Source organism: Oncorhynchus clarkii, chromosome 14, assembly GCF_045791955.1.
Source record: "Oncorhynchus clarkii lewisi isolate Uvic-CL-2024 chromosome 14, UVic_Ocla_1.0, whole genome shotgun sequence".
NCBI lineage: Eukaryota > Metazoa > Chordata > Actinopteri > Salmoniformes > Salmonidae > Oncorhynchus > Oncorhynchus clarkii.
Window position 1 is genome coordinate 11141715 of NC_092160.1, and position 19618 is coordinate 11161332.

Below are 19618 nucleotides of genomic sequence, written 5' to 3' on the forward strand. Positions count from 1 at the left end.
TGTGTGGAAGGCAGAACACAGGATCCGCTTCGCGAAAGTCATATTCCTGGTCGTACTGATGGTGAGTTGACGTTGCTCTTATATTCAGTAGTTCTTTCCGACTGTATGTAATGAAACCTAAGATTACCTGGGGTACCAATGTAAGAAATAACATGTAAAAAAACAAAATACTGCATAGTTTCTTAGGAACGTGAAGCGAGGCGGCCATCTCTGTCGGCACCGGAGGTAGTGTGAATCTCGGAACATGTTTCAGTCTGTGATAGCAAAACAGTCCTGTAGTTTAGCATCTGCTTCATCTGATCACTTTTTTATAGACCGCGTCACTCGTGCTTCCTGCTTTAATCTTTGCTTGTAAGCATGAATCAGGAGGATTTGTGGTGGGATTTACCAAATGAAGGGTGAAGGAAAGCTTTGTACGCGCCTCTGTGTGTGGAGTACAGGTGATCTATAATTTTTTTCCCTCTGGTTGCACATTTAACATGTTGATAGAAATTTGGTAGAACTGATTTAAGTTTCCCTGAATTAAAGTCTCCGGCCACCAGGAGCGCCGCCTCTGGGTGAGTGGTTTCCTGTTTGCTTATTTCCATATACAGCTGACTGAGTGCGGTCTTAGTGCCAGCATCTGTCTGTGGTGGTAAATAAACAGCCACGAAAAGTATAGCTGAAAACTCTCTAGGCAAGTAGTGTGACCTGCAAATTATCACAATATACTGTACTTCAGGCGAGCAAAATCTAGAGACTTCCTTAGATTTCCTGCACCAGCTGTTGTTTAAAAATATGCACAGACCGCCCCCCTTCATCTTACCAGAGTGTGCTGTTTTATCTTGCCGGTGCAGCATATATCCTGCTAGCTGAATGTCCATGTCGTCATTCAGCCACGATTCCGTGAAACATAGGATATTACAGTTTTGATGTCCCGTTGGTAGGATATTCGTGATCGTACCTTGTCTAATTTATTGTCCAATGATTGCACGTTGGCGAGTAATATTGACAGTAATGTCAGCTTTCCCACTCCCCTTCTGTGGGTCCTCAAGAGGCATCCCGCTCTGTGTTCCCTGTACCTGCATTTATTCCTCTTGCAAATAAGGGGGATGTTGGCCTTGTCGGGTGTTTGGAGAATGTCCTGTGCCTCCTGCTTGTTGAAGAAAAAATCTTTGTCTAATCTGAGGTGAGTGATCGCTGTCCTGATATCCAGAAGCTTTTTTTTGCTGAAAAATACAGTTGCAGAACATTATGTATAAAATAAGTTACAAATAATGCGAAAAACATACACATAATAGCACAATTGGTTGGGCACCCGTAAAACTGCTGCCATTTCTTCCGGTGCCATTTTAGTGTATGTAAACTTCTGACCCTGTCACGCCCTGACCTTAGTTATCTTTGTTTTCTTTATTATTTTGGTTAGGTCAGGGTGTGACAAGGGGTGGTTTGTTGTGTTTTGTCCTGTCTAGGGTTTTTGTATGTTTATGGGGTTGTTAACTAGTCTAGGTGTTTTGTCTGTCTATAGTTGCCAAGATTGGTTCTCAATTAGAGGCAGCTGTTTATCGTTGTCTCTGATTGGGAACCATATTTAGGCAGCCATATTCCTTGGGTAATTCGTGGGTGATTGTCTATGTACTAGTTGCCTGTGTCTGCACTTATTCTATATAGCTGGCACGGTTGTTCTTTTTGTTTGTCTTTGTATAGTTCAGTGTTCTTCCTTCATTAAAGAAGATGTATTCAAATCACGCTGCGCCTTGGTCTCCTCACTACGACGATCGTGACAGACCCACTGGAATTGTGATACAGTGAACTATAAATTAAATATTCTTTCTGTAAACAATTGTTGGAAAAATGTACTTGTGTCATGCACAAAGTTGATGTCCTAACTGAAAAACTCAACTCTGGACCTCAAATCATTGTTCCCCTCTAATCAGGCACTGAGTTAGTAAATAATTTGTGTTTGACCCAAGGACAGGGGGAGGGTCAACACTGTGTGGGGTCAAAATGACCTAACCCTCCCGCTGTCCACAGGTCATTTTGACCCGACACTACAGAAGTCTCTAGCCTCCTGGTTTTCTGTTCTACCTGATAATAAATTATACAAATGAATTACTAAATCAGTGCCTGATTAGAGGGGAACAATGGTTTGAGGTCCAGAGTTGAGTTTGAAGGCTCTAGTGTATCTCATATCAGTAAGGAAATGTACATTATCTTGTGACACTGACAATGCAGTCATGCATGACTACATAACCACACTGTGGGAGTTTTTTTCCATTACTTTAGTTACACACAGGCCGACAGAAACAGACGTCTGGCCACTCTATGAAACAAACACTTCCTCTGCTCTAACCAATACTACTGATTTCTCTCGCTCTGCCCCCCCCCCCCCCCAACAGTATGCTAGGGAGTGGTGCACGATGTGCCCGTCTCCGGAGCCTGACCAGAAGAACGCTTCGTTTGCCTCTTTTACGACGTCGTTGTTTTGGTTCGCCGGCTGGGATCCATTCCGTTGTCCTGGGTGGAAGGCAGAACACAGGATCCGCTTCGCGAAAGTCATATTCCTGGTCGTACTGATGATGAGTTGACGCTGCTCTTATGTTCAGTAGTTCTTTCCGACTGTATGTAATGAAACCTAAGATTACCTGGGGTACCTGGGGTATGTCGTCATTCAGCCACGATTCCGTGAAACATAGGATATTACAGTTTTGATGTCCCGTTGGTAGGATATTCGTGATCGTACCTTGTCTAATTTATTGTCCAATGATTGCACATTGGCGAGTAATATTGACAGTAATGTCAGCTTTCCCACTCCCATTCTGTGGGTCCTTAAGAGGCATCCCGCTCTGTGTTCCCTGTACCTGCATTTCTTCCTCTTGCAAATAAGGGGGATGTTGGCCTTGTCGGGTGTTTGGAGAATGTCCTGTGCCTCCTGCTTGTTGAAGAAAAAATCTTTGTCTAATCTGAGGTGAGTGATCGCTGTCCTGATATCCAGAAGCTTTTTTTTGCTGAAAAATACAGTTGCAGAACATTATGTATAAAATAAGTTACAAATAATGCGAAAAACATACACATAATAGCACAATTGGTTGGGCACCCGTAAAACTGCTGCCATTTCTTCCGGTGCCATTTTAGTGTATGTAAACTTCTGACCCTGTCACGCCCTGACCTTAGTTATCTTTGTTTTCTTTATTATTTTGGTTAGGTCAGGGTGTGACAAGGGGTGGTTTGTTGTGTTTTGTCCTGTCTAGGGTTTTTGTATGTTTATGGGGTTGTTAACTAGTCTAGGTGTTTTGTCTGTCTATAGTTGCCAAGATTGGTTCTCAATTAGAGGCAGCTGTTTATCGTTGTCTCTGATTGGGAACCATATTTAGGCAGCCATATTCCTTGGGTAATTCGTGGGTGATTGTCTATGTACTAGTTGCCTGTGTCTGCACTTATTCTATATAGCTGGCACGGTTGTTCTTTTTGTTTGTCTTTGTATAGTTCAGTGTTCTTCCTTCATTAAAGAAGATGTATTCAAATCACGCTGCGCCTTGGTCTCCTCACTACGACGATCGTGACAGACCCACTGGAATTGTGATACAGTGAACTATAAATTAAATATTCTTTCTGTAAACAATTGTTGGAAAAATGTACTTGTGTCATGCACAAAGTTGATGTCCTAACTGAAAAACTCAACTCTGGACCTCAAATCATTGTTCCCCTCTAATCAGGCACTGAGTTAGTAAATAATTTGTGTTTGACCCAAGGACAGGGGGAGGGTCAACACTGTGTGGGGTCAAAATGACCTAACCCTCCCGCTGTCCACAGGTCATTTTGACCCGACACTACAGAAGTCTCTAGCCTCCTGGTTTTCTGTTCTACCTGATAATAAATTATACAAATGAATTACTAAATCAGTGCCTGATTAGAGGGGAACAATGGTTTGAGGTCCAGAGTTGAGTTTGAAGGCTCTAGTGTATCTCATATCAGTAAGGAAATGTACATTATCTTGTGACACTGACAATGCAGTCATGCATGACTACATAACCACACTGTGGGAGTTTTTTTCATTACTTTAGTTACACACAGGCAGACAGAAACAGACCTCTGGCCACTCTATGAAACAAACACTTCCTCTTCTCTAACCAATACTACTGCACTCTCTCGCTCTGCCCCCCCCCCCCCCCCCCCCTACACCCCTTCAGTGCCTAGTTGGCAAGGTGATAAAATCTACTGTTCTGCCCTTTCACATACAGGCCCACAGAAACAGACCTCTGGTCACTCTATGAACAAACAACTTCCTCTTCTCTAACCAATACTCCTGCTCTCTCTCTCTCTCTCGCTCTCTCTCTCTCTCTCTCGCTCTCTCTCTGCGCCCCCAACACCCCTCAGTGGCCAAGCCGGAAAGGTGGACAAATCTGCCGTTCTGCCCTTGAGCAAGGCAGTTAACCCCCAACAACAACTGCTCTGATTCAGAGGGGTTGGTATAAATGCAGAAGACACATTTCGGTTGAATGCATTCATTTCGGTTGAAGTGCAACTGACTTGGTATCCCTTTTCTCATTCCTTCGCCTCTTCCCACCCACCTTACTCTTCAAGCTTGACCTATATTTCACAGGGATTCACTGGATTGGGTGGAACACTGTTGCTCTCGGAAGCTCCCCGCCCTGGGAGATGCCAGTGTGTTCTCCTCCCAGATTGGAAGGGGGAGGGTCTTAATAATTAAAATACAGACAAACAGAAACACAACAGGAGCCAAACAGAGCAGCAGCCTATAGCCACAGGACCAACAGCAGCATGGCACCATGCTATTGTGTTCTCTCTTTCCATCCAACATCTGCCTGCCTCTGCCGGAAGTGTTAGCCCACTCAGCGTTTTGTTGCATTATGAATCGCTGTAGTAATTGTTTCATTAGGAACACATCCTCATTAGGTTTCACTCTCCAGATAAACACATCCGCTCACAGTAGATCATGTGAATGCTCTAGGGATGTGTGTGCATGCCCTGCAGATATAAAATGTGCCCTGTTTGCGTGTGTATGTTGTTTTGGAGACTAGTAAAGTGTATGTGTGTGTGTTATGGCCCAGGTTAACCAGCTCTGACATTATTATCACTGTTGTGGCTCAGCTAAACAAACTGTCTGAGCTTCTGTTTTAATAACCAGCTCTGAGCACACACACACACACACACACCAAACACACCAAACACACCAAACACACACACAAAACACACCACACACACACACACACACACACACACACACACACACACACACACACACACACACACACACACACACACACACACACACACACACACACACACACACACACACACAGATTAGTTAGTGTTTGTATAAGCCTCACCCTGTAGCATCCCAGGGTGTTGGAGCACTTCAGGGTAGAGCACAAGGGAAAAGCAGAAAGGTTTTGTCCATTTTCTCTTTAATCTCTTAGTGTTGGATCCTTTAGAGAGAGTGCGAACCCTCCCATTACCATAGTTGCCCTGACAAGGATAGCTTGCCTGAGGGGGAGTGTTTCAAATATGCAAATACATTTTCTCACCCCACAGAGGGAAGAGAAAAATTGAGGCTGTTCCAAACGTTTGGCTGACTAGTCTCATCGTCATGGTGACTGTCAGGCTATGACTAGGCAATATCAAACTATCCAGAATTCTCTGAAAAACAGTCACCGTTACAACGCTATGGTAACAGGAACTAGGAACCTTTCGACATCGTTGGAGTGTTAAGCAATTGGATGATGATGAAATGTTTTTCAAAGTGTTTGATTTTAGGAGAATCTCTGAATTCTTAGAATGTCTATTCATTCAAAAAAGCTACAACTTCTAGATAAGTGAAAAGTTCTTTTGGACAAAGAGGAAACAAATCACTGACCAAGGTTGCTTCGAATTGAGCACTAGTACACCGTAACTAAAGTGACATTAAAACTTACCTCTTTATATCACAGGAGGTTGTTGGCACCTTAATTGGGGAGAATATGAATGTGGTAATGACTGGATCGGAATAGGTGGAATGGTATCAAATACATCAAACACGTGGTTTCCAGGTGTACGATGCCATTCCATTTGCTCCGTTCCGGACATTATTATGACCCTCAGCAGCCTCAGGTGCCTCGGGTACATCACTCCACCTAACATATTTTGTATCCACGTATCACCTGGCTTCTCATAAGTGTCAGGCAGCTGTAATGTTGCATCATTTTCTGGCTACACCTCCCCCACACTTACTAGCATGCTACACAGTTTCCCTCTGCAAGGGTTCTCTGTTGACTCGCTGGAAGGCAGATGGAACCACCAGCATACCTTTTCAGAGCCAATAGATGGAATCACCCAGGTATGCTGGTGGTTCCATCTGCCTTCCAGCGAGTCAACAGAGAACCCCTGTGGCATGCCCCTATAACTTTGAAACTTTGCTTGAATCAATGGGTTGTTTGCTTTTGTCATTACTTGGTTGTTAGTGTTTGCTTGGTGTGGTATTGTGTATGATCTTACTGGAAGCCGTGTGTATTCACAAGGGTATTTGTGGTAAATGTGGTCAATGACAAGTCCAGACCGTAGGCGTTTATGATGATTGACATGCGTCATGTGACGTCAGAGGCGTTTGGCCAGGCAGCTAGCGTTGGGTGACAGAACCTAGTTTCTTGTTCCCCTTTTGTTTTGGGAGAACTGTGATGGAGCCTTCAAAGGGGGAGTGTGGAGTTGGCACTCAGGTGATTATTTAGATACATCCTGAGGCAGAGAGTATCAGCGAAACACCTCTCACAACAGAAACACTACCAGACTGCTTCTTCAGGGAGGCACAGGGACCAGCCAGATAATACAAGGTCTGGGAGAGAGGGAATGCTGAAGAGAGAGACATAGAGCGAGACAGACAGAACTAGTGGAGGACAGACAAAAGAGGGTGAGAGAGAAAAGTGCAGTGTAACAAAGTGGGAGAGTGAAAGAGAGATCGACTGAATGAGTGGGGCTTCAGAGCGAGATTAGGGTGTGCGTGTGTATGTGTGTCTAAGAGAGAGAGAGAAAGGGAGCGAGAGAGAGGAGAGACCATTCCCCAGAGGTTTGGTCTAGCTCCCAGTAATAGAAGTTTATTTGCACAGCAGGACCAGTAACAACCTGCTTTGTCAGAGTAACTTACTGTTCTGTCGTCCCAATAGCAGGTCACTGAAGACAGAAGGAAAAACACTAAGGTTGATTTGGGACCTAGTGTGCCAGAAGGGAGTGTGCGGGGCTTGTTTATGACATATCTTGTGTTGAAGAGAGTGTGTGTGAGAAACACTGCATGTGTTTGAGTGAGTGAGTGAGTGAGTGAGTGAGTGTGTGTGTGTGTGTGTGTGTAAGAGAGTTCAAGGATGACCAGGAGGTCAGTTAATGGTGAGGGGACTGGGGTGAACAACAACCCCCTAAATGGGGGACACCCAGGGGATACTCCTGTCCCAAAAGAGGACCCTGACTCCCCGCACGGAAAGGTAGAGCTTAAGAAGAAGGTGACCCTGCTTCGGGGAATCTCCATCATCATAGGGACCATCATCGGCGCGGGAATCTTCATCTCTCCCAAGGGAATCTTGAAGAACTCTGGGAGTGTTGGAATGTCTCTGGTGGTGTGGATCGCCTGTGGAGTACTGTCTCTGTTTGGTGAGTCACACGTGTTTGTCGCCACGACGACACCCCACCTCCTCAGGGAGAAAGGGAGGGAGAGTGGAGACAGACCTGAGTAAAGGGGTGCAGAGTGGTTTTATGATGCGAGTGAACTGAAGGTACGGGGAAGGAGCTTTTGTGTTTTTATTGCAGTTCAGTCTATTGGGTTACGACTCCCTTGCTTCCCCTTCGTTGAAGACACTAGAGCTGATGCCTCCTTAAACAAAGTGCTAAACTTGTAAAGCAGCTTTTCTTGAGACAATGAGTGTGATTTCTTGAGACAATGAGTGTGATTTAAAGCTTAGGGGGATGGATGAACTTTGCTAACTGTCTGCTGCTATGGGAAAGCTTTCGCTTCTACCCTAGTATTATTTCATCATGAAACTGTAATTACAGCAGCGTTATTGTAGCTACTGCCTTCTAACTAACCATCAAACTGCTGAAACCTCAATTACCCTTTACGTTAACCTATCTTGCATTTTCTCTTTCTCTCTCTCGCTCTGACGCACGCACACACAGACAGACACACACAAGTGCACGCACACTCACTCAGTCACTCAGTCAGTCAGTCACTCACTCACTCACTCACTCACTCACTCACTCACACACACACACAGAGCTGTAGGATCTTAAAGGGATACTCCTTACCCAGAGTCAGATGAACGCGTGGATACCATTTTTATTTCTCTGCAACTAGGAACTAGGAAGTTAGCAGTAGTTTGAGTCAATGCTAACTAACTTCCTTCATATTGCACGCAGACATGTTAAAATGACAAAATCCTACAGTGTCCCTGTAATTTAACCAATACTGTCACAGCAAAATAATCCTGCAGCAACATAATTTTAACATTTATGTTTCTTGAGCAGTGGCTAGGCTATTAACTGGCCAAAAGTAGGTTACATGAAAGTGCAATAGTGTTAATATAGCCATGTGTTAGTGTTGGCATTCAGTCAATTTCTGTAAATCACGAAGCTCATCTGCATCTCCTGGAAAATTCTCAGCAAAAACATTGATGAAATGTAGGTCCTACAGACCTGTACAATGCATACAATGAAAAATACAAGGAATCACACTTTCCTCTTACAGTAGCCACTTACCTGTTTGTTGTTGTAGATGTGTAGCCAGTTTCCTGTCCTAAACCTTTCCCTCTCTCCTATCCCAGGGGCCCTGTCCTATGCAGAGCTGGGAACCAGCATCAAGAAATCTGGAGGACATTACACCTATATTCTGGAGGCCTTTGGACCACAGATGGCCTTCATACGTCTCTGGGCTGACATCATCGCCATTAGGTGTGTGTGTGTGTGAAAGTATTTATTGTATGTGTGTTTGCGCGTGTGTGTGTGTGACACAGACAGAGGCAGGAAGTGGGGTAGACACTTGCAATACAGTGTGTGCATATCACTCTATACTGTCTGTTTGTGAGAAGGGGAGGGGCATTCTAGCGTTGATCTCAGCGTTGTACAGGTAGTAAAGCCTCTCTGATCCCATCCTGGTCCGTTGATACCCGCGTTAGCAGAGCAGTGTAAACAAACCTGCTATACTATACTGTACTACAGAGTATCATCGGGCTAGGGGGGACGTATGGTTTTGGGTATATGGGAAATGAACAGTGACCGGGGATGAGCCCACAGACTGGGAAACAGTTATTAGATTATTATTAGAGCCAAGATCAATAGAAAACGCTGGAATTGATTCACTTCCACGTGTGGAAGAAATGTGTGTTTGCTATTTTGGATACTTAGTGTGTACGTCTACCTGCTGTGTAGTGTAATAATGTCTCAGTGTTCTGAGAATAAAGTTTGACGGTTATTAGCTTCTACATGTCTGACCAGATTTGTTCCAGATATTCTGAATACATAACATTTTCCATTTCATTCTGGACACAGAGTACCTTTAGTTATATGTATTTACTCAATGTACTTTATTTCTATTGTATCCATTTCGTATCAATAATAATCATATATATTTTTTCATGTTTTTTTGTCTCAACTGAACCTAACAGACATCTTTGAGCTAGTAACCACTGAATATCATTAATAACAGTTAATTGACTGTTATAAACAAGTGTGAGGTTGTGTAAGACAGGTCAGTTAGAGGTCAAATGCTCCCCAACACTCTGAACAGTGCATGCGGCCCCAGATCTCACAGCTTTGTGGGTCAGCATTTCCGGTCGATGTGTTTACTGCATGTGTATTTTTGGGTCCGTGTTTTGGGGTCTGTGTGTGATGGTGTTGTTTGTTCTAGACCTGCAGGGTTGGCAGTGATATCCCTGGCCTTCGGACAGTATATCCTGGAGCCCATATTCATGCCGTGTGGAGTGCCAGAGATTGCTATCAAACTGGCCACCTCTATAGGAATAAGTACGTCTAAGATTTATGCTACTGTATTATATTGAATTGAACAAACGTTTGGAATATAGGATTTTAGTGCTTATCAGTGAGATGGTTCAACTGAATGTAAGATACCGGTCAGTTTCACATAAAGTATGTGTGTGTTTGTTTGTGTGTGTGTGTGTGTGTGTGTGTGTGTGTGTGTGTGTGTGTGTGTGTGTGTGTGTGTGTGTGTGTGTGTGTGTGTGTGTGTGTGTGTGTGTGTGTGTGTGTGTACTACTCCACAGCGTCAGTGATGTATCTCAACAGTATGAGTACGAGCTGGACAAACAGGATTCAGATCTTCCTCACCTTCTGCAAGCTGCTGGCTGTCGCCACCATCATGGTACCTGGCCTCTATATGCTCTTCAAAGGTTAGCCTTCGTCATCTTAATCCTCATCCTCATCATTCTCATCTTCATCATCACCATCATCATCCTCATCATTCTCATCCTCCTCATCCTCACATTAATCATCACATTCATCCTCATCATCATTATCATCCTCATCATTGTCATCATCCTCATTTTCACATTAATCATCACCATCATCATCCTCATCATTCTCATCATCATCATCCTCATCATCACATTTATCCTCATTGTCATTATCATGTTCATCCTTATCATCATCCTCATTATCACATTAATCATCATCATCATCATGACATTCATCCTCATCATCATTATCATCCTCATTATCACATTAATCATCATGACTTTCATCCTCATCCTCATCATTATCATCGTCATCATCCTCATTATCACATGAATCATCATCCTCATCATCACCATCATCACATATTTTACACTGGATTAAAACAATACAAATGGCATGCTTATGCTCACATCACATTGAATCTGACACTCTTTCTTGGCTCTCATCAAAAACCTTGAAACCCCGTTTGTGGTATAGGGTTATATTTGTTTGTTTGTTACAGGGACATTCCACAGATACCAGGTGTACTTTAACTAGACGATTAAACGCAACTCCACGGTGTGTAATGGCTACAAATCAAATCAAATCAAATTTATTTATATAGCCCTTCGTACATCAGCTGATATCTCAAAGTGCTGTACAGAAACCCAGCCTAAAACCCCAAACAGCAAGCAATGCAGGTGTAGAAGCACGGTGGCTAGGAAAAACTCCCTAGAAAGGCCAAAACCTAGGAAGAAACCTAGAGAGGAACCAGGCTATGTGGGGTGGCCAGTCCTCTTCTTGCTGTGCCGGGTGGAGATTATAACAGAACATGGTCAAGATGTTCAAATGTTCATAAATGACCAGCATGGTCGAATAATAATAAGGCAGAACAGTTGAAACTGGAGCAGCAGCACGGCCAGGTGGACTGGGGACAGCAAGGAGTCATCATGTCAGGTATTCCTGGGGCATGGTCCTAGGGCTCAGGTCCTCCGAGAGAGAGAAAGAAAGAGAGAATTAGAGAGAGCATATGTGGGATGGCCAGTCCTCTTCTGGCTGTGCCGGGTGGAGATTATAACAGAACATGGCCAAGATGTTCAAATGTTCATAAATGACCAGCATGGTCGAATAATAATAAGGCAGAACAGTTGAAAGAAACTGGAGCAGCAGCACGGCCAGGTGGACTGGTGACAGCAAGGAGTCATCATGTCAGGTAGTCCTGGGGCATGGTCCTAGGGCTCAGGTCCTCCGAGAGAGAGAAAGAGAGAATTAGAGAACGCACACTTAAATTCACACAGGACATCGAATAGGACAGGAGAAGTACTCCAGATATAACAAACTGACCCTAGCCCCCCGACACATAAACTACTGCAGCATAAATACTGGAGGCTGAGACAGGAGGGGTCAGGAGACACTGTGGCCCCATCCGAGGACACCCCCGGACAGGGCCAAACAGGAAGGATATAACCCCACCCACTTTTCCAAAGCACAGCCCCCACACCACTAGAGGGATATCTTCAACCACCAACTTACCATCCTGAGACAAGGGGCGCCAACCCAGACAGGATGACCACATCAGTGAATCAACCCACTCAGGTGACGCACCCCCTCCAGGGACAGCATGAGAGAGCCCCAGTAAGCCAGTGACTCAGCCCCTGTAATAGGGTTAGAGGCAGAGAATCCCAGTGGAAAGAGGGGAACCGGCCAGGCAGAGACAGCAAGGGCGGTTCGTTGCTCCAGAGCCTTTCCGTTCACCCTCCCACTCCTGGGCCAGACTACACTCAATCATATGACCCACTGAAGAGATGATTCTTCAGTAGAGACTTAAAGGTTGAGACCGAGTTTGCGTCTCTGACATGGGTAGGCAGACAGTTCCATAAATGGAGCTCTATAGGAGAAAGCCCTGCCTCCAGCTGTTTGCTTAGAAATTCTAGGGACAATTAGGAGGCCTGCGTCTTGTGACCGTAGCGTACGTGTAGGTATGCACGGCAGGACCAAATCAGAGAGATAGGTAGGAGCAAGCCCATGTAATGCTTTGTAGGTTAGCAGTAAAACCTTGAAATCAGCCCTTGCTTTGACAGGAAGCCAGTGTAGAAAGGCTAGCACTGGAGTAATATGATCAAATTTTTTGGTTCTAGTCAGGATTCTAGCAGCCGTATTTAGCACTAACTGAAGTTTATTTAGTGCTTTATCCGGGTAGCCGGAAAGTAGAGCATTGCAGTAGTCTAACCTAGAAGTGACAAAAGCATGGATTAATTTTTCTGCATCATTTTTGGACAGAAAGTTTCTGATTTTTGCAATGTTACGTAGATGGAAAAAAGCTGTCCTTGAAATGGTCTTGATATGTTCTTCAAAAGAGAGATCAGGGTCCAGAGTAACGCACAGTTTTATTTGAGACGACTGTACAACCATTAAGATTAATTGTCAGATTCAACAGAAGATCTCTTTGTTTCTTGGGACCTAGAACAAGCATCTCTGTTTTGTCCGAGTTTAAAAGTAGAAAGTTTGCAGCCATCCACTTCCTTATGTCTGAAACACATTCTTCTAGCAAGGGCAATTTTGGGGCTTCACCATGTTTCATTGAAATGTACAGCTGTGGCTACAGAGTACCTGTTCGACACATTACAGGCTATAATAACTACAGAGTGGCTGCAGGCCTATACATAGCTAACAGACTTTTAGAGGGTTATTATCTGCCCCTTTGGAAGTGTGTTCCATTAGACAGAAATACACTACATATGTGTGTATTGTATTGGAATGCTCTTGGGGGTGCATTCTTACACATACCCATGCTGATATATTTAGAAAAATGCACCTAGTCAAACAATCAACTAGAATACATTTTCTTTGGTGTTTGTGTAAGTCCTTCTTGTGTGTGTGTCTCACTCTGTGTGTGTGTGTGTGTCTCACTCTGTGTGTGTGTGTGTGTCACTCTGTGTGTGTGTGTGTCTCACTCTGTGTGTTTGTGTGTGTCTCACTCTGTGTGTTTGTGTGTGTCTCACTCTGTGTGTGTGTGTATGTGTGTCTCACTCTGTGTGTGTGTGTATGTGTGTCTCACTCTGTGTGTGTGTGTCTCACTCTGTGTGTGTGTGTGTCTCACTCTGTGTGTGTGTGTGTGTGTCACACTCTGTGTGTGTCTCACTTTGTGTGAGTGTGTCTCACTCTGTGTGTGTGTCTCACTCTGTGTGTGTGTGTGTGTGTGTGTGTCTCAATCTGTGTGTGTGTGTGTCTCACTCTGTGTGTGTGTCACTCTGTGTGTGTGTGGCTCACTCTGTGTGTGTGTGTCTCACTCTGTGTGTGTATGTCTCACGCTGTGTGTGTCTCACTCTGTGTGTGTGTGTGTGTGTGTGTCTCACTCTCTGTGTGTGTGTCTCACCCTGTGTGTGTGTGTCTCACTCTGTGTGTGTGTGTGTGTCTTACTCTGTGTGTGTGTTTCACTCTGTGTGTGTGTGTGTCTCACTCTGTGTGTGTGTGTGGGTGTGTCTCACACTGTGTGTTGGTGTGTCTCACACTGTGTGTGTGTGTGTCTCACTCTGTGTGTGTGTGTCTCACTCTGTGTGTGTGTGTCTCACTCTGTGTGTGTGTGTCTCACTCTGCGTGTGTGTGTGTGTGTGTCTCACTCTCTGTGTGTGTGTCTCACTCTGTGTGTCTGTGTGTGTGTGTGTCATTCTGTGTGTGTGTGTGTGTCTCACTCTGTGTTTGTGTGCACACAGGGGAGACTAGGAACTTTGAGAATGCGTTTGAGGTCAGTAATATCAAGCTCACAGGTCTTCCTCTGGCCTTCTACTCTGGGATGTACGCCTATTCTGGGTGGTAGGTATGGACTTCTTATAACGTGACTAGCTCTTATATCTAATTCTAGGTGACACTTTCTATCTATACTATCTATATCCTAATGTCATATTGTTGTAAATCTCTAACTTTTATCCAACAGGTTTTACCTTAACTTTGTGACTGAGGAAGTGGAGAATCCAGAAAAGTGAGTTTCTTATTTCATATCTCATTTACACAGGTTTGCCTCATCGTAAGGTGAAATCAAGTTATATTTTGATTGGATTGTCGGTCTCAAATTTGGACATATCCTCAGGACTGTGCCATTGGCTATCTGTATCTCCATGGCGATAGTCACTTCCTGCTACGTGCTGACCAATGTGGCGTACTACACTGTAATGTCAGCAGAGGAGCTGTTGGCCTCGCAATCCGTCGCCGTGGTAAGGCATCTAACAAACTCTCTGTCTATCGGCCAATTTCATTGACACTGATCTTACCACCCCCCCCCCGAGTCCTATAGATTTCTGTGTGATGTATTGATACACTTGAGGTGTAATGACTGCAGTCTTAGACCTCGTTCATCTGGGCCTAATTCCATCTAGCTCTGAGGAGTGACTGATCGGCGGTGTTGCTTTCCTGCACTCTAAACTGCTCTTAACCTTTCATCATTAGTGGGACGCCAAGCCCAACACCTATGCTTCCCAGTATGGCCTAATGTGATTCCACACAGTCCATCCCTCTCAATAATAATTACATTAGGTCCAGTGTAAATTGCATAGTCTTAGACAGAGCCTAAAATTAGTCTGCACGCTGTTCTCCGGCCAGTTTGGTGTCGGGGGAGATTCATTCACTAAAAGGGCTCTGATCTGATCAGGCTTTTTTAAAGGAGTTTGCTTCATTACAGTTTAAAAGGTCGGTGGTGCTGCTCTTAAGGAAAGACTGAATGCATTTAGCTACCTATGTTCTTAAACTAGATGTTCAGTGAATTGAGAATCTTTCTCTGTATCTCTTTGTCCCTGTTTGGTTCATACTATTTCTCTCTCTCTCTCTCTCTCTCTCTCTGTTTTGTGTGCAGACATTTGCAGAGAAGACGATGGGGAACTTCTCGGTGGCAGTGCCAGTATTTGTAGCCTTGTCGTGCTTCGGTACGATGAACGGCTGCTTGTTCGCTTTCTCAAGGTGGGCTGCGTCAACACAGGTGTCAAACCACACAGCCTTGGCTAGCTTTTCCTGCCAAGGAGAATGACAAAATGCCTTCCCTCCCTGACACACAACTGTGTGTGAGGAATCTCGCCACTTTTTTTTCTTCATTCAACTGCCAAACTGTGTTATTCAGAAGTTTGGATGTGGAGGTCGAACATAGAATACGCAGTATAGTGGTATAGTGAAAACAAAATAGCTGACATTGCTTTACTTAGACACTGCCAACTTTAAAAGAGGAATAACAAAAGAGTGAGTTCTTGGGCGCCGTACTGCTATGTCTGACCCTGTAAACCAACACATTTCACTGCACCTGTCCAGTGTATGTGACAATAATACAATATATATATTGTTTTGTGCTTTTTTTGGGCTCTGACGATGATGAAGTGTTGTTTTTGATAGTATTTCACATTTTCTCATGTAACCCTGAAGATTGTGTTGGTCATTCTAGAATGTTTTATGTGGCGTCACGAGAAGGCCATCTCCCTGAGGTTCTGTCCATGATCCACGTCCGCAGACACACACCTTTGGCAGCCGTCATCATTCTGGTCAGATAAACATTTTTTTTTAAATACACACAGATCAGGGACCGGATTCACAGAACCTTAAGAAACAATTTCTTCTATAGACTATAGACTTAAGAAGAAAGTTAAGCAAAGTTGCTATTCCTCAAAAAGGTTATTGGAAATGTTCTTGCGCTGTTTCTTATGTTATGTTTCTTATGTTAAGCAAAAGGTTAAGAAGAAATTTGATTTTTTTAAATTAAGTTCTTCGAAGCTAAACCCTTGTCTTAAACTCAGGGCAGTGAGAGAAAAAGCTCATGAAAGCAATTGACCATGTTTAATTCACACAAACTTTGAGTATTGTTTATTTTAAACAGGTTTTAGAACCGTAATCTCAGCAGGAAATATGCTAAAATGATTGCCATTGCTATATAGCTAAATTGGTTGCCTAGCAACACACATCTTAAGAAGATTCGTTAGAAGATATTTGAGAAGTTCATGAGAAAATCATTCAATCTTAAGATATTGTTGAGGAATTGCGCTTACGAATGAACTTCGTATTTTTTCTCTTAAGAAGCGTCTTAAGTTTTTGTGAATCTGGGCCCTGTTCTTTAGAGTTCACAATTAATACTTTGCATTCCTTCCTGTACTCATCGTTTGCATGTTTAACTGTTAACATTCTTTGTGGTTACCTTTTAGCATCTCTACGTAATCCTCATTGGATCTGTGTGTGTTCTCTGCGTGTGTGTGTGTGTGTGTGTGTGTGGTCTTTCTCTGTGTGTGTCTCCAGTACCCTATGACGGTGTTCCAGCTGTTTGTGGGAGATATCTACAGCCTGCTGAACTTCATGAGCTTCCTCCGCTGGCTCTTCATTGGTGTGGCTGTGCTGGGCCTCATCTACATGAGATACACACGCCCTGACATGCCACGTCCTTTCAAGGTCAGTCCAACACACGTGAACACACACATACCCACATACACACACAGACAGGCATGTAGTCACAGACACACATTCACATACACACGTCAAAGTCAATGATGACACCTCTCCTTCGGTGCCACTTCCTGTGGCTGTGGAGGCCGATGCAGGAGCCGCAGATAATCAAGCATCTTGCACACATGGACACACAAATAGAGCATGGGTCTGTCTGATGGCTGTCTTAGTCAACTAATGAACGCTTTATGGAATTGATCCTTGAGTCCTTTGTACTTCTTTGTCTTTCTCCCCAGGTTCCTCTTTTCATTCCAGCCATTTTCTCCCTCACCTGTTTCTTCATGGTGTTCCTGTCTCTCTACTCCGACCCCGTCAACACAGGGATAGGATTCGCCATCTCACTAACAGGAATCCCAGCCTACTATATCTTCATTGTGTTTGACCGCAGACCCAAGTGGCTACAGAAGAGTTTAGGTAACACGCTACCTACACGTAGGAGCCATTACATGGACTTTACATAACAGTGAAAATCATACATACTACTGACATACAGACTGCAAAGGATTGATCAGTGCTTCAGTGGACCATGAAACTATACATGCATTGCTTACCATAACATATAAGCAATTTCCAAAACATTTTCTGCATTGCATCCTATTGCAATTGCTGCATTAATACCAGTAATGTGTCCATTTGGACACTCTGCAAATAATCTTGTCCTAACCACAATGGTATCATAAATGTTTTTCCTGTGTATTTTATTCTGTCGTCAGATTCCATGAACAGATCTGTCCAGATCATCCTGGAGGTGATCCCAGCAGAACACTGAGATCCCCACACCAGATCCCCACACCAGATCCGTATTTATGATCATCCACACCACAGGAGAACAGGATCGGGGTGTATGAGTGGAATGGTATCAAATACATTAAACACATGGTTTCCAGGTGTTTGAAGCCATTCCATTTGCTCTGTTTAGGCCATATTCGTTTGAGCTGTCCTCTCCTCAGCAGCCTCATGTGCTCCACACCCAAGGACATCACACCGATGGCCTCTTCTATTGTATCATTTCACATTATACATTATTATGAGTCTCCCATCCTGCTGACCTTATCTAGGCAGGCTTCATTTCACATTACCAATTCAAACCGCCTGAATACTCTCTCTTCTCTCCTCACCCGAGTATTTTAAATGGAGTGGCCAGGCAGGCAGGGAGGTGAGGCTGTGTGCTTTGTGTGTGTCCCTGTGTGGGATTTGTAGGTAATCCATCTCTGTAACCACTACCCTACGGCTCCAGTCTGCAGTGGGAGCCCAGCCTCTTAGAAATGCAACAGCTTTTACTGTTGATAAGATTCCAGGGAATCCTTGTAAGCTTGGAGTACAACTATCTTTGGCTACAATCGCAGTTATATTTGTGTCATTGTTACAGCTAGCATTAGCCATAATTACAGCTAGTGTTAGCGACATTCAGACCTAGCTTCAGTCATTGTTACACCTAGCATTAGCCACAATCACAGCTAGCATTAAGTCAAAGTCATCACTAGCATTAGCCACTGCTAGAATTAGCATTACACTAGATACTCAGTTTTCACCAGATCATTCAGGATGTACACAGTACGTACCGTAGGCTACCCATTGTTATTTCTATATTTTAGGAAATAAAGACAGATCCGTGAGTGTTAATTGATGTCTGTTCTATAGTCTGAGTAAGACAAGCACTCCCTTCAAATATGTAAACATCATTAGAACAGTAGTGTGATTCATACTCAATCTACAGATGCCTGTGAAACATGATGTCCTTACACAAATGACAACTAACACAAATGACAACTAACACAAATGACAACTAACACAAATGGGATACACTTTTATATTGAACCTTTTTTTTGAAAACACGTATGTTTAGAAATGATGTCCTGCATAACCTGAGAAAAACTCATCTGATTTCATGGAAAATAAAAACAGATTTTTTTTCAATCTGAGAGAAACTCTACTTTTGTATTCTGCAGACAATGAACGACACAATTTGCACAAGGGATAAACATTTTATTTTCACTTGGTGGAGATGGAAACCTTAAGAGACGATGTCTGCGTATAAAACAGTTTCCACACCATGTGCAGAATCTGTGTGTGTGTGTGTGTGTTTGTGTGTGTGTGTGGGTGTGTGTGTTTGCATGTGCTCTGGCTTAATTTAAGCCTCAAACGCGCTGGGCAGAAGAGCTCTATTACCACAGATGATTCACACCAGGATTATTCAAGCTGTGAAACCAACAGAAACCCTTTCCATCGAGAAACACACACAAACACACACTCAAACACACACACACACACACACACACAAACACACACTCACACGCTCGCTGTATGCCAGGATGCTGGCTGGGTACCAGAGGCTAATGCTCTCACACACACATGTGAGTGAGCACACTGCCAGAGTCCTGGCTAGTAGCCCAGAGTAGAGACAGAAAGAGAGCATCCCCCTGCTACTCCACAGCCAGGACCAGGCACATTGCCCAACTGAGAGAGAGAGAGCTAGTGTGTGTGTGTGTGTGTCTGCATTCCCATCTTACTAAGATGACTTGCATATCGTGCATTATATTGAGAAGTTGCCTAGAAACATATGGCTAGATCATGTTGACACATGAAATGACTTCATTTACTTACAATCTCCCTCTTGTTGGCAGGTCTGTGTAATCTCCGCTTCTCCTCCTCCTTCTCCTGTATGTTGTTCAGCACTGTCTCTGAGTCTGACCTTTCCTTCTGCTGAGCAACACACGCATACACACGCATGCACGCACGCACACAC

General features: G+C 43.9%; 1 protein-coding gene across 3 annotated transcripts; it reads left to right on the forward strand.

Moving 5' to 3' along the window:
* Nucleotides 1-251: 251 nt before the first annotated feature.
* On the forward strand, nucleotides 252-18789 carry LOC139366274 (cystine/glutamate transporter-like). 3 transcript variants are annotated; one of them, XM_071103565.1, is made up of 13 exons: nucleotides 252-1168; nucleotides 7137-7614; nucleotides 8781-8907; nucleotides 9863-9978; nucleotides 10236-10361; nucleotides 14118-14217; nucleotides 14339-14383; nucleotides 14492-14615; nucleotides 15251-15354; nucleotides 15827-15923; nucleotides 16669-16818; nucleotides 17109-17286; nucleotides 17586-18789. In XM_071103565.1, exons 2-13 carry the CDS (start codon nucleotides 7332-7334, stop codon nucleotides 17639-17641), a joined length of 1506 nt encoding a protein of 501 aa, XP_070959666.1. In that variant the 5' UTR covers nucleotides 252-1168; nucleotides 7137-7331; the 3' UTR covers nucleotides 17642-18789. The 3 variants fall into 3 exon arrangements, with proteins under 3 accessions (XP_070959666.1, XP_070959667.1, XP_070959665.1); XM_071103566.1 differs by lacking the exon at nucleotides 252-1168 and adding an exon at nucleotides 6579-6692; XM_071103564.1 differs by lacking the exon at nucleotides 252-1168 and adding an exon at nucleotides 6737-6883.
* The last annotated feature ends 829 nt before the right edge of the window (nucleotides 18790-19618 follow it).

What these genes read in the sequence shown, in the direction of transcription:
- LOC139366274 (XM_071103565.1), top strand. Translation starts at nt 7,332, where the DNA reads ATGACCAGGAGGTCAGTTAATGGTGAGGGGACTGGGGTGAACAACAAC. An exon ending in TGGCAGCCGTCATCATTCTG is followed by an intron (nt 15,924 to 16,668) that starts GTCAGATAAACA and finishes GTGTGTCTCCAG; the next exon opens with TACCCTATGACGGTGTTCCA. An exon ending in ACATGCCACGTCCTTTCAAG is followed by an intron (nt 16,819 to 17,108) that starts GTCAGTCCAACA and finishes CTTTCTCCCCAG; the next exon opens with GTTCCTCTTTTCATTCCAGC.